Here is a 15,740-nt window from a genome sequence, read left to right on the forward strand (position 1 = left end):
TCTAAATCCGGCCCGTAGATGGTCCGGGAATCAGCATGTTTTTACATGAGTAGAATGTGTCCTTTTATTTAAAATGCATCTCTGGGTTATTTGTGGAGCATAGGAATTCATTCATTCCCCCCCCCCAAAAAAAATAAAAAATAAAATAGTCCTACAAACTGTATGAGACTGGAGGAAAAAACAGTAAGATTTATTTATTTTTTTACAAAAATAATAAAAAATAAGAATTTAAAATGCCTGGGAAAATGGAAACAGCCTCATATGCATTGAAAGCATCATAGTGTGAGTGTACTGCATCAAACCTTAGCAGAGAAAGGAGAAGGGTGGAGCTGCTGTAGTTTGTCTGGGTGCCTATGTAAGTGAGCCTACTGCCCTCAAGTGCCACTGACGATGGTGAACCATTGTTGAGGTTAAGATTCAGCTGCCAGTCCAGTCAGCTTCTGTATGTGAAATTGAGGGTGGCTAGGTGAAACTTTGTGTCAGACAGCAAGATGACTTTGGCTCGCTGAGTAAGTAATCCAACAAAAAACAAAACAAAAGGATTTCCAGAACTGATATTATGGATGAAAATGTAATTCCTCACCATTTTCCCCAAAGGTCGCTTCACAAGGGCCGGAATGATTCGGTAAGCACTACAACTTCCAGACTTAATGAATCCAACATATTCACTTAATTCTCCTGCTTTCATAAGCACTGCAAGAAAAATAGCAATGATAAATATATATATATAAGGTTTTCTCCACCAACAATAATTTTTGCTAAATTATATTTTGAATTATGCCAAATGATGCTGTTTTTGAAGCAAACTTTATATGATATTTTGCCCTAAGGAGTGAATGTTGACCTCGTATACCTTGAATGTCTCTGTTTCCAAGGTGAATCAAGGGTGAGCGATGCAGAAAAGTTCTCCAGTGTTAATTAGCACCACCCACCCCCGCTATTATTTCTCTGCTATGGATTAAATCCGTTTGCATATTATTCTGTTTTTCTTGAAATTAAACACTTTCTGTGAAGGAGGGCACACTCAAGATTACTTAACACATTTGAAGTTTTCCCTTTAATATATTTACATAGCGATAAAAGAAAGATAAAGAAAATGTTTTCTACACATTCTTCATTCATGCCCGGTTTCAAATCTGTACGAGTGAATAGAGCCCAGGATGGAAGTCATTCCAGATTAGCAGGGCAAGCCTATATATGTTTTCACCTGGATGTAAGTCCTCCTATGTTCATTGTGGATTACTCCCAAGTAAATGCATAGGGTTGCAGGTGAATGGGTCCTAAATATATTTGGTTCATTTATTTATTAAAGCATGTTTTATGCTGCGTTTCGGGGTGGAGCCTTAAATTAGGCAGGGATGGCCAACAATACGTAAGACACAAAATAAGTGTCTCATGTATGCTCCCTAGACTTCTCTATTTAATCAAGTTTTATTATGTTCCAACCTGAGGACTACTGTTTCAAATTTGCCTGTTCTATCCAGTAATAATAATAATATAATAATAATTTATTATTTATACCCCACCCATCTCGCTGGGTTTCCCCAGTCACTCCAGGCAGCTCCCAGCAGAATATTAAAAACAAGATAAAACAGCAAACATTAAAAACTTCCCTAAACAGGGCTGCCTTCAGATGTCTTCTAAAAGTCAGATAGTTGTTTATTTCCTTGACATCTGATGGGAGGGAGTTCCACAGGGTGGGTGCCATTACCAAGAAGGCCCTCTGCCTGGTTCCCTGTAACCTCACTTCTCTCAGTGAGGGAACCGCCAGAAGGCCCTCGGAGCTGGACCTCAGTGTCTGAACAAGTAGCATGCACTCACATACCTATATGCACACAGGCTCCTGAATCATTCCACTTTGAAAGAAATGATGTGCTAGATGTCAATAGAGTAATTCCAGGTTCAAGCAGTGGCTGTAAGTTCCTACTCTACTGTTATAATCCATTCCACTATATTTACACTTGTACAACAGAACTTGCTCCTTCCTTCACCCAAATCCTCCAGGGCAGATTTGGGGTGGGTAGGACATATAAGGGAGAAGTTCTGTTGCACAACTGTACATTCTTGCATTAACAGAATGATTGCATCCTTAATTTTTTAAAAAGTGAACATTTCAAACTTGTTTTCGTTCTGTACCTACCCTGAATATCAGCGGGGAAAGGGCAAGGGAAGGAAAGAAGGGAAAGCCAGGCTTTTGCAATTAGAAACTGAGCATATTTGGCCTCCAGGAAAAGAACTATTGACATTGGCTCTTGTAAAAGAACCCTGACATTTTGCTACAATGAAAGCAGCGACACAAACACGACATTGTCACTAGTTCAGCACAAATGGAAACCAAGGGCAGGAGACCACATAAGGTAGGGAGACCGAACAGCTGGAAAGAAGGCAGACTCCATGGAATTGGAGTAGTGCAAAGTCACTGCAGACTTTTATTTGATGTGGGCATACAAGAGCAAATCTCTATTGAAGTCAACGAAGCTATGAATCTGGCTGCTCGACACCAGCTGGAATGCTCAGCTTGAGTTGGCACCTAACATTTTTCCATGGCTGGAAAAAAATAGCAATAATAAACGCAGATGCTTTCAAAGTGTAATGCTGCCATTATATGCTCCTTTGTGACAGCCTATTGATGCAAAGTGGCTGTGAACTGAGCACCACTCATCATTTAACCCAGATTTATGGATAACTTATAACAAAAATACTGGCTGTGCCATGAAGTCCAAGGTGACTCTAAGATTCAAACGGACTTCTTAAAAAGAAAGAATGCCATTTAAAAAAAAGGAATAACAATTTTTATGTAATGCACCCCAACTCTCTCTGTAAAATAACACCATAAAACACAATTCAGTAATATAAGATGCCCAGCGTGAAAAAGAATGTGTGTCATTTACACTTTCTTTATCTCTGCTTCAGGATAATACACAAAGTGGTCCTTACCCTCCCAAGTACTGCATGATCTGAAACAAAAATTCTGTTCCTTCTGTCAAGCCATAAATGATGTTTAACATATCCAGGAATAAAGCCAACTCCAGAATAACACTGATGTCATCCTGAATTTGAAACTAGAAATGTGCAGTGTTTTGGGATACATTCTAAACTGGGGTGCTTTAGAGAGATTCTGGGCTTGAGCAAGATGAAGTGGGATCTGTACCAGGCACCCTGAATTGAAGTGGGGATCTCTCCTTCCCTTGTGGCACCTTAGAGACTCAGATATAAAAAAGAGCTCCAGCCAAGTATCTTCTAAAAGTGAAACATATAAAGGGTAAACTGGGCTAGAGGGCAGAGGTAAATACCAGGATGCAGACATGAAAAAGACAAAGCTCCATTGTAACTGAGAGGTCAAGCTTGCAAACAGAAGAGGAGGTTCTTTTACCAGGCTTTCCAAACCCAGTGCCTTTTGGGAAGGTAAATTATCTACCCCCAAATTAAATGTGTGCCTTGTAAACAACAACAACTGCTGAGCAGCTTTATCTTCATATCTGCAATTTTCAAATCAAACACATGTGGAGATTAAGTGAGTTCCATTCTGAAACTGTTAGCAACTGTCCTTGCAGGAAAATCACTGCAGATCTCTTTCTGAAATTTGGCAGGACTCCTCTCTTCAGAATGGATGAGCTTGCCTGCAAACATCACCCAATTCTACCTTTAAAAGTTAAAAAGGTATAGACATTTCCTTAAAAAAGAGAAAAAAACAAGGTGACTAGGACAAAAAGAAACGAAAAGGAAGAAAAGACCTGGACTGGTTTGCCTGCAATTTTGGCAAGCTCGATCCACTCTGGAGGGCTGAACTATGCTTGCAAAATCTCTTCCACTTTTATCAAAAAGTTATGGCCATTTAGATAAAATTTTCCAATAGTGGGTGCAGGGGGGTGGGAGTGAAGCCTCACACCCTCCCCCCATCGTGGCCTCTGTCTCAGACCCAAAGCTGAAACAGGAAGCTTCTAAAGTGTTTTCTGAAGTGCTGGATGGGTGTAAACCAAACCTTGTGGCCAGTGCACCATGACTTACAACTCTGGCATGCTACCAGAGACATTCGCAAGCAAAAGGAGCTGCTGCCTTAAGACAAATGCCTGATGCTCTTAAACAAAGGTGAAGGAAAATGTGGGGCTATATAAGTCAATGGGTTTTCCCACCAGAAGAAGTAATGAGCTGCACCACTGCTCCTGGTGAGAGGAATTCGAACAGACAGCTTATCTGCAGGTTTAAATAAAACTTGTCATAAAATCTATTTCTTTCCCCCATAGACTCTATAACTTTTTGTTGCACAGTCCTGAAATGCCATGTAGCCAGGAAGAAGAACCTGGTTTCGAACAGCTAAATACATGGAACATTTTCATTAATACTAGCAACCCCATTCACAGCTGCATAATTAACACCTTGAATAAGGGAGGGAAAGGGCAAGAAAGTTAATTTTTGTAGGCATTCCTGTAGCCTGTTTCTGCAGCGGTGATGGGCTCGCTTTGTTAAAACCCTTGGGTCTTTTCTTCCTTGTTCTTCAGTTTCTGTAGACTCTAATCAGCATAACGTGTGGGCCTTGTACCTTTGCAGCAGCAGATGTCTCATTGCTGAAGGTACCGCCATGGGTGCAAAATCCCATCAAAAGCAGAACAGAAATCAGGGCAGGGTAGTTAAGAAATAAAGCATGCAATAATTGGGTGGCATGGACATCCTTTAATGTTCTTTAACTTGTGTTATGCTATGGAATGCTCTCCCTAGGAATGCTCGCCTGGTGCCCATATGGTTGTGTCTACAGTAGCAATCCAGATTTCTTTTTTGTGCCATGTTTCTAGGTACAGGTCTGGGCTTTAAAGCTCCATGTTGAAGTGGGTTGTTGTTTTTTTCCTGCCCCAAAACTTTCCCTGAGAAAACCTGTGTTTTACTGCTGAATCATAACAAACGCCCATCAGTGGGTGGTTTTTAAATTCCATGTCTGACAGCAATTGCCACTCGTTTGCTTTTTATTGTCTTCTATGTGCTGGTTTTTCTTATACTTGGCTTTTATGCTTGCTGGGTTTTTAAACTTATTGCAGATTTTTACTGTACCTTTGTTTTATCGTTATGCTTTATTTTTCTGTACTAGGCCCAAAGCATTTATTTCATGGTGTATCTTATGAGCATAATAATGAATGAATGAATGAATGGAATTAGAATTCAGACTCAAAGATGCCAGATTTGACCTCGTTGGCAATGACTGGCAGGGAAGTTTGCAGTCCTGGACAAAAGTGGGGTTTAACTTTAACTTCATTCAGAAAATGCACACACACAGTCTCTGTATACATTTGCAGTTAGAGCTACTGGGAAGTTCTCCTGCACAACCTGCCTTGGAAGGAAAGGAAGCAGTGGAAAATCATAGCAATGCACTTTCCCAGCTCCCTTTCCCCCTGTCCCAAGTGGGAGGATTTCTGCTGTTCATTTATATTAATGGCCAAAGCCTAGGACCAACCATTATTAATTTCTAATCTAATTTTGAGCACAACGGATAGGGCTTCTCCGGTGATTTATCTATACATTCACAAGCACATAAGCACATTCCTTTCTTTAACCAGAGTGGTGGAATCCCCCCCCCCTCTCCCTTTTTGTCTGAACTCTTGCTGAGCCCTTTAAAAGCCGTTGGTGGTTTAAAATAAACTAGTATTTTACAGCTCCTTCACAAAACAACGTGAGTTCTGCCAGAAGCTCCAAAGCAAGATGAAGAAGTAGAGAACAATCATTTCCACATAATGAAATTGTTTGAAAAGCTTTCCCTCGACGTACCTACATAAGTACTATTTTGCTAGGAATTCTTGCTCCAGTGCCAATGATGTGACACACAATACTGTGGCTTGGCAGCTATACCACCACTACAGCTGAGAGGGTGGCTGAAGGCTGCAATCATAAACACACCAGGTCTCTTTTGACATCATAGAATTCACTTCAAAGCAGACGTACCTAGAAATGTCCTGCACAACTTTGCTGAATTGTGACCACTAATTATTAACTGGTAGTCGTCACTGAGCCCTATGAACATTGTTGTTGTTTAGTTGTGTCCGACTCTTCGTGACCCCATGGACCAGAGCACGCCAGGCACTCCTGTCTTCCACTGCCTCCCGCAGCTTGGTCAAACTCATGCTGGTAGCTTCGAGAACACTGTCCAACCATCTCATCCTCTGTTGTCCCCTTCTCCTTGTGCCCTCCAACTTTCCCAACATCAGGGTCTTTTCCAGGGAGTCTTCTCTTCTCATGAGGTGGATAAAGTATTGGAGCCTCAGCTTCAGGACCTGTCCTTCCAGTGAGCACTCAGGGCTGATTTCCTTAAGAATTGATAGGTTTGATCTTCTTGCAGTCCATGGGACTCTCAAGAGTCTTTAAATGTATTTTGGCACCCCGTGTTTGGGATTCCCCACATCTTTCCAAAGGCAACCAAGCATTGTCTCTGCACAAGCACATCTACTTGCAATGATAAGCCTCCCCATGTGCTGTTTTGAAGTTCTTCCCCTGCAAGCCAATTGTAGGGGGTGTGGGGTGGGCATATGGGGGAAACCCCATTGCACGAGTGGTGAGGCTTCCACTGATGGCGTTCATTGGTGAATTCTGCCCAATGTGTTTATTCACAAATGTACAGGTTTAGCTGGTGTTACTGGGTGTGCAGAAACAAACAGGGTACTTAATGTACAGCAACGTTCAGTTTCCTACCATCCAAATCAGTTCCAAGTGAAGTGAAAATCTTCCATAAACCTTCTAGCTTTTCTTTCAGCTCCTAAGACTGTCCCTCCCAGGTGAAACCAGTTCAGTCATTATGCTGGCCTATGGGTGTGAGTTAGAGTCCAGAAATCTGGAACAAAGGGTTACTTTCCACAGCCAATTGTCCATTGTCCCCGTTAGTGTGTGGAACAAAAGGCCTCACGCCGAAGAACTGATGAACTCCCTTCATTTCTTTACTTTGGCTGGAATGCCAAACATCTTCTGGGATTTAACAGAGAAGGAAATGTAATCTCAGTGTCTACTGAAAGTGCTCAAAACAAGGGCACAGGCACATATTTCTAAGGAAAGTAATAAGGTGTGAAAGAAGTGTTGTAAGCCATGAGCACACAAACAGACTTAGACTCTGCCAGTGTTCCCCTAAGTCTATCAGAGTAGCACCATCTCCATATCTGTACAATGAAGTCACTGTCAGCAAAAGAGTGTGCCACGCCATGTACACACCCACGAAAGTAGGACTGCAATGTTCCCACATCTCTCTGTTGGAGTCCCTGTGATCTGCTCTCAATTACAGTGGAAACACCATAATTTTATCTGTTATTTTTCTGAACGCACTGACATTTTCTAAATTCACAGGCCCATGGCTTTCTCAAAGGTGGAACTTTCAACTTCCTAAAACTTTTCAACTTAGGAATGATTTCACTGTTGCTGGCACCTCTGCTCATTTTGTAGAGATTGAGATCTAAACCAGGGATGGGGGACTGGGGAACACCAAATTGGCTGAATTCAGGGTTTTGTGCATCTATCTTATTTTTAAAAAGCCAATGTATTCTGAATAGTGGTGGCTAATAAGTGAGTTTTACAACTGGCTACCACGGCTGGGTGAGAGGGAGGGAGTTACCACCAGAAGATATTTTCTAAATAAAAGTAAATTGGCTCCTGTTGTATAATTTGACCTTTTCCCTTTCTCAGTGTGGTTCATATCTATATCTATATAATGGCTTTGGATAGGGACGTGGGTGGCACTGTGGTCTAAACCACTGAGCCTCTTGGGCTTGCCGATCAGAAGGTCAGTGGTTCGAATCCCCACGATGGAATGAGCCTCGTTGCTCTGTCCCTGCTCCTGCCAACCTAGCAGTTCAAAAGCATGCCAGTGCAAATAAATAAATAGGTACCACTCCGGCAGGAAGGTAAACAGCATTTCCGTGTGCTGCTCTGGTTTTGGTGTTCCGTTGCGCCAGAAAAGGCTTAATCATGCTGGCCACATGACCCGGAAAAGCTGTCTGTGGATAAACGCTGGCTCCCTCAGCCTGTAAAGCAAGATGAGAGCCGGAACTCCAGAGTTGTCTGTGACTGAACTTAACTGTTAGGGGTCCTTTACCTTTTTATAATTGCTTTTGAGTAGTTTTCTGCTATCACCCACTGCAATTTGTATCATTTGCTGTTGTGTTCAAAAAGCCAAATACTTTGTAGCAGGGAGATGACACATGCAGCAAATGCTGCTTTGTTCCACTGTTCTTTAATGTTGCAATTTTGTAGATCTTTTAATCATTGGTTGTATTTATTTTATGCTATGTAATACTTTAGGCATTTTTAGGAGGAACAAGAGTAATTAAATGAAATAAGCAAACAAATAAATTCCAGGTAGATGCTACACGTCCAGAGGTCATGTGCCCTTTTTATATTGTATGATCCTCAGATGAAGGACAGTATAGAAATTTAATATGAATGTTCAGGATTGGACTCATTTTATACCTATTTTTTTCTCCTGCAACAAACAACAAGAACACCTTTCCCCCATGTTAACCAGTCCCTTTTCTAAGTTCAGCAGATGAAGCCCTCCTGGTGTTTCCTACATGGGATGAGATACATGGGGTGAGGGCCGAAGAAATGACTTTTTCAGTGGTGGGTCATTGCATGTAGATTCTTTCTCTACTACTGAGGTGTATCTGGCCTCATTTCTTTATAGCTTCAGGTAGCTGGTCAAGGTGCATCTTTTTTTTCTTTTATTTTTTTGAGGGTGTTTTCAGGAGAAGAGGTCTGATTCCATCAACACTAGTTATTGTCATTCAATTTGTTGTTTTATATTTTAAATGCATTGTGATTGTTGCTGTTTTTTTTAAAATAAAAAAAACAGGCATGGCCAAACTTGGCCCTCCTGATGTTTTGGGACTACAATTCCCATCATCCCTGGCCACTGGTCCTGTTAGCTAAGGATGATGGGAGTTGTAGTCCCAAAACAGCTGGAGGGCCAAGTTTGGTCATGCCTGTTTTAAGATATATACTGTAGCTATTCATTTTAATTACAGACCGTCCTGTGGCCTATGCAGAGGGTGGAATATAAATCATCTAAATAAATAAATGCTTTGAATATGTTTGAAGTCTTTTAAACATTCAGTTACACCAGTGAAAATGCAAAGTTTCAAAATATGTCCATTGCTCACCCACTCAATTTCATTCGGGGGGGGGGGGGATGCTTCATGAAAACATGTCCCTCAGATAGCATTGGTCAGGAGAAGGCATACTATGAAGAACTTAATCTTACTTCAAATATTTTAACTGATGACGGAGCACTATGCTGTCCCCCACCCCCCACAAGACTGAATTTCGCTATCTTCAAACCACTCGTTCATACATATATATGAGCAGCATCAAAGAAATCTATGAGTAGACGGATGACCTTCTTGAATACCAAGGGGGATGAGGCAGCACTGCCATTTCGTGGAATTAAGAATTCCAGCTGCTTCAAAGCAGGCAATCCGTGCCTATTAAAAGGAATCGTTGTGGCTTATCATGTAAATAAGAGGCTGGATTAAAAACGGTTTAAATGCCTTTTTTACATGTTAAACTAGTGGGGAGGAAAGATGAGTTTGTGACATTTGAATGTTATTTGGGAGAATATTTAATTAGTATATGAGCCTAACATATCAGGCCGGATGTCCTTGCTTCCAAGTGTTTTTCTCCCCACCCCCTACTCTTTTTATTATGTCACTTTAAAGGAAATTTAGTCGCGTCACAAAAAAGGAGAGTAGTTTTACTGATATAGCTGCATTTAGATTTAATACGTCACCTTCAAGGCATGTACTCCAGAAATTACTTGCTCTGAAGGTGCCCTGAGGAAAACGCAGGCAGAACTGTAACAGCATGTTGTTGAAGCTGAGGACCTAGAGAGCTATTGCACCTCCTTTCTATCCAGTTTGCAATATGTCACAACCTCTAAACAAATCCCAAAGTGTCACCTCCATTTGCTTCGCAGTGCTCCGCCTGACCCATAGTTTCCTGGCCAGTCACAGGCAACACAAACATGATAATATTAGCTCTGGCTGCCCACAAAAGGAAACAAACAGGCTCACTAGAACCCAGTAGATGCAACTGATCTTCAGTAATGAGAAAAATACAGTCAATAATACTTCTGCAGAAATCATTTTGTGAAAGACAAGAACCATGGTGCAGCAGTAGATATCGTCCTAGGTAAAGGTAGAGGTACCCCTGACCGTTAGGTCTGGTCACGGACGACTCTGGGGTTGTGGCCCTCATCTCGCTCTATAGGCAGAGGGAGCCGGCGTTTGTCCACAGACAGCTTCCGGGTCATGTAGCCAGCATGACTAAGCCGCTAAGTGCACGGAAACGCCATTTACCTTCCCACCAGAGCGGTACCTATTTATCTACTTGCACTTGATGTGCTTTCGAACTGCTAGGTGGGCAGGATCAGGGTCGAACCACCGACCTTATGATCATCAAGCCCTAGTGGCTCAGTGGTTTAGACCGCAGCACCACCTGCATCTCAATAAATGTCATCCTATAGCAATGGGAGTGATGGAGACTCCATGGTGGGGGGTCTGAAAAGCCACAGAGTCCAATGAGGCAGGGCAGAAGGGCTCAACTCTTCATGATAAAAGGATTATAACGGATGCCATTTTTGTATATTGCATAGGTTGCCAACTCACCAGAGACAAGCTCCTGAAATGAAACATGAAACGGGGATGGATTATAATATCACATATTATGTTATTCTGAATGCTAGCCTTGCTATGTGTAATAATTTAAGAGTAATCCCACGTCAGTATTCCACCTCAGAAGAGGCACTGTTCATTTCAACCCATTCACAATAAGGAAAAAGTAAGCAATTAGGATTGGAACTTAAAACAAGCCAAATCATACTATTAAGATAATTTTAAAAGTGCTGCTCACAAGGGGAGATGTGGTTTCTTTTAATACCACTATGTCTTATTTTAAATAAATGTTAAATTAATAGCTCTGATGTGATGTCTCCAATGACTATTAAAACTAAGGAAATAATCACCAAAGTTAATTTTTCAAGGGATAGGGAGAATCTTGGCACACTTTTGTATTACTCCCCCCCCACACACACACACCTTTGGGCCAATAGCCAAAGGTCACTACAATTATATATATGAAGATATAAACATAATTTGTTCCACTTAGCTAAGGTTACTTTTTGGAAGCTATCATTAATCTGATTTATAAGGCCTTTAAGAAAAGCAGCAACACACTACATCATTTCTGACAGCAGATTTTGAAATCTTAGAACAATGAGATAGCAAAACTAGAACATTGGTCAATTCCCCTTCTCCAATTTTGTGTCAACCAGCTGAGACCTAGTTTGCTCTTTATCTGCCCTCTGCTGCAGTCAAAAGCCAATAATGTTTTTAAAGCAGTTTATGAATTCTATTTGTACACTCTGTTTCCTGCCCTTTATTTTGAACTTGTGTTCTAAAGCAATGGAAATATATAATTTCCCAAACCTTCCTAGTAAATGCGACCTTTTTACCAACCAGGTGACAGCAGAACCAGCTGTATTAGCTGGAAGATTAAACCAGATTAACTCAGGCTGAAAATGAAATGCATGTTTTGAGAGCAAGGGTAAGAGAGAGGTGGTTAACTCCCTCTGGATTATAATCAGTAAACAAAGCTTTTTAAATAATATTTTTCTATTAAAAACTGCCATAGCTTAACCTCAAATTATTGGTTTTCCTGCAGGAATGTCAAGTCAGTCCTTGACTGACAATATTTGTGTCTCAGCCTAAAAATACGCAAAGCTATCATGTAAACTGATTTTACAGCTGAAAATATTTATGACAGATAAAGCATAATCCCCTAATCTGCCTTCTGTGCTTTTATAGTAATTAATGAGTAACCATATATATACTCTGTTGCTCAACACACCTGTATCACTAATCCAAGCTTATACTGTCTGGCAAGGATGAATTGGTTAAATTGCTCATGAAGAATCTTGGAATTTTTATTATCAGATCTCTCAAGTCAGCCTTAAGCACTCGGGTGCCTGGCCCAGGCCCGTTCTGCTGTGCTCCTCCTCTGACATCAAAGCAGCTAAGCCGATGGCAGCCTGAAAGGCCATGACATTCCTTACCTATAAAGTCTACTACAGCAGAATTATCGCTGTCATCCACACAGATGTGCTAAGCCAAAAGGGTCAGAGACTGAAGGGTGAAAAGCAGGTTCTCAGAAGAAAAGGTGGTGGCCTGGTCATACAAGTGTTTCTCAGACAGTGAGCTGGGACCCATCCTTGGGTCACTTTCAGGTGGATCTCAGTGTCTCCTCAGTTGCCTGCCTTATTCCATACCCATTCATAGCCTTTTTGGTGGACCAATACCTGCACCTGAATGCAGACCTTCCAAGCATCCCTATTTTCCAAGGACATTCTTGATTTAAAGCAGCAGTCCTGGTTTCTGATTTGATCTCTGAATGTCCCCCTTTTCCATAGGATGTCCCTATTTTCAATGGATAAATGTTGGAGGGTATGGAGTTATCCAACCCCTGAGCCATCTGGAGGCAATCCTGTATAGTGTTATTGTTTTTTACATTATTGTTATGGAACGGGACGTCCCCATTTTCATCAGAGAAATGTTGGAGGGTATGTGACTGTTTCTGCATGCTGAGTAAAAGTGCCCAAGAGGCAAAGAACACTGAGAGATGGGGGTGAAGAAAAGGAGGTGTTGAAGGAAATGAAAAGCTGAGATAAAAAGAGGATGGAGACAATAACAGGGAAGGAGGGAATATGAAAAGATAAGTGAAGAGAGATGAAAAAAATGGACAGATGCAAGGCAGGGCTCAGGTACAACTGGAGAGTGAAAGGAGAGCCAGGGAAGAAATTACAGGAGATGGATAAAAATACTTTTAGAGGCAAGTGGGAGAGGGAAAACCTTGATTTAGAGCGAAGTAAGCCAAAGTGGTGACCTCCAGTTGTTGTTGGACTACAACTGCAGTCATCCCTGGCCATTAGCCATGATGGCTGGGGCTGGTGGGATTTGGACAAGCCACAAGCCAAGCAGTGGTTCTTCAGTTAGAAGATTAGTAATGGAAGAAGCTTTCCAGAATTACAGCTTGCAAATGGCTACCAGTCACACTGTGGAGCGCAGCTACAGGTGAAGTGTGATCTTGGCTGTGTTTGTTGTTCATGCAGAGTAAAAGGAAAACCATACTGGTCTGGTCAAGGTATCCTAGAAATGCTTCCCAAAATCATCAGCAAGATGCAGGAGCAACTTGGCAAATAACCTGGAAAGGACTCCACAAAGGCAGAATTAAAAACTCTGCAATAAATGGTAAGAAGATGGATGTTGTCATGTTTGGTTATGCGGTGTAACAAGCACACCTCTGCTAATATTTTGTTCAGTTAAAATCTACAGAATCACATGAATGTTAAAAAGCTGGGCTTCAGTGGTTCAGTTTGATTGGACAGCTATTAAGCAACATTGAAGCCAGCCTGGAAGTTACTTGAGTTTTCTTCACTGAGAGTTTAAAATAAAATAAAAAATTAAAAGAAGACATTTGCCTGCACACATGAGAATTTATATTCAGTTCCCCTTATATACCACATTATTGTATATTATTGTATACTTCCTGAAATGGAGTTAACAGTCAAATAATATAAAACAAGTTAAAAAAAACCTGCTGTGCCTTATCTTAATGAAAACATTATATTTTGAGGGAAGCTACATGACAAAAGTTTCCAAGGAAAATTATTCAAATTTTTATGAGACATAAAGAAGATATTGTTTCTATGCCATATACTAAATTTTCTAGTGATTTTATTTTAAAGCATATGTGGGGAATTATGAGCTGCAGTCATTTATGGAGCACAATGGCTTAATAGACTATCAAAGGGAAAGGGGGGGAGAGAAAACTCCCCAAGAGGTGATGAGAATGTATAATTATATTTTAAAAACTTTTATAGTAAAGACATTCCACAACAGTCACAATTTTATTAAGATGAAATGCAAGAAATTGGTCCTCTCCTTCCCCTCGGTAACCAGAATTCTGGGGACAGGTTCAAAGTAATTCATCATACTGTGGTACCTTGGTTTAAGAACAGCCCTGTTTAAGAACTTTTCGGTTTACGAACTCCACAAAACCAGAAGTACTGTACCAGTTTGCGAACTTTACCTCAGTCTAAGAACGGAATCCGAATGGTGGAAGGGCACTGGCGGCGGGAGGCCTAGAGAAAGCGCACCTTGGTTTAAGAACGGTTTCAGTTTAAGAACTGACTTCTGTAACCGATTAAGTTCGTAAACCGAGGTACTACTGTACTGATAGGACCTCTCCATAACTGGTGTTTTATTGCAGGTATATCCTGCAACATTTTTCCTCACATAGTAATAGTGCATTAGCAGTGGATTCATTCTGCTTTAGTTTGTTCCAAGATGCTTCTTCAATGCTGTCTAGATGGGCTATCGCACAACAAAAGCAAAACAAGTATTTACCACTTGTGGTATAACTGTGAATGCCCCAAAAACTTTTGCAGGCTTGTGTGACCACATCATGAGCATCATGAGCACAAATCCTCAAGAACAGGGGTCAGCAACCTTTTTCAGCTGTGGGCTGGTCCATCGTCCCTCAGACCACGTGGTGGGCTGGACTATATTTGGGGGGGGGGGGGGGATGAACAAATTCCTATGCCCCACAAATAACCCAGAGATGCATTTTAAATAAAAGGACATATTCTACTCATGTAAAAAGATGCTGATTCCCAGACCGTTCGTGAGCCGGATTGAGAAGGAGATTGGGCCGCATCCAGCCCACGGGTTGCCTACCCCTGATTAAGAATATGCAATAAGAAGAACATATTGAGGGGCACGCACGCACACACACACACACACACACACACACACACAAATATATATATATCGTACCCTCCAATATGTAGCAGCCCAAAACTGGAACGCCACCTTCCAGGGCTGCACTCCTGTATGGGTTACATTACCTGTGTACGTTCGCAGCTCCCCCCACCTCCAAATGCACAGCCCCCCGAAACACACATTTCGAGGAACCATGCAAGATTGCTACCCTAGAAAAAACACTTTTTGCGGCGAGAGTGCAGCCTGAAATCATTGTGGCCATTTTTGCCACCATCCTATCAGAAGAAAAAAATGGGACATCCCTTCTTTCCAGGACAATTGGCAGGTATGAGATAGCAGTGGGTAAACTCATCCATTTAGGCTTGGAATGGGCTGGATCTTTCAAAGCCTTTTTTCTTTTCTTTTTTTAAAAGAGCTTCTGTCCTAAAAGAATATATAGTATCTTAGAAGTCCACCTGGTTCAGCAACATTTAATTACTGGGTGTGCATGAAATCAATCTCTGTTATTCGCAATTTATGCTAATGTGGGCCCCTTAAGGCTCAACCATAAACAGGCAGCTATCATTAGGCTAAACCGGCTTCCTGGGAGATTTACAATTAAGCAGCTGTCCCAATTAAGCAGAGTGAGGTACAGTAATATTTTACAGTTACGCTGCACCTTTCATCCCAAAGCATTTTTACCAATTAAAGGTACATAATGCTCTGTAATGGATGCCTCTGTGAAAGTGTTCTCATGCAAGAGTGAGAAAAGGAAGGATTTAAGCCACGACAATGCGACAAACACCTGTTCTTAAATAACACAAGATGAGCTTGTAAATTTCAAAGGGGGTGGGAGGTGGGATGGAATCCTGTCGTCAGTGAATTCATTGGAACAAATGCTTAAGAAGCTGTCTGAAAGATCCATGTGGCAAATCACGATGGCTGTTCAGACCATCTTAGTAAAAA

General features: G+C 41.3%; 1 protein-coding gene across 1 annotated transcript in view; it reads right to left on the reverse strand.

Moving 5' to 3' along the window:
- CNBD1 (cyclic nucleotide binding domain containing 1) overlaps positions 1 to 15,740 on the reverse strand; it is a 127,220-nt gene that overhangs the window by 26,560 nt on the left and 84,920 nt on the right. The window contains exon 9 of the mRNA XM_083517348.1: positions 584 to 693. Within this exon, the coding sequence (XP_083373474.1) occupies positions 584 to 693 (110 nt within the window). The remainder of the gene's footprint in view (positions 1 to 583; positions 694 to 15,740) is intronic.

The sequence above is a fragment of the Podarcis liolepis genome (genome assembly GCF_965112155.1).
Source record: "Podarcis liolepis genome assembly, chromosome: 8".
Lineage (NCBI taxonomy): Eukaryota > Metazoa > Chordata > Lepidosauria > Squamata > Lacertidae > Podarcis > Podarcis liolepis.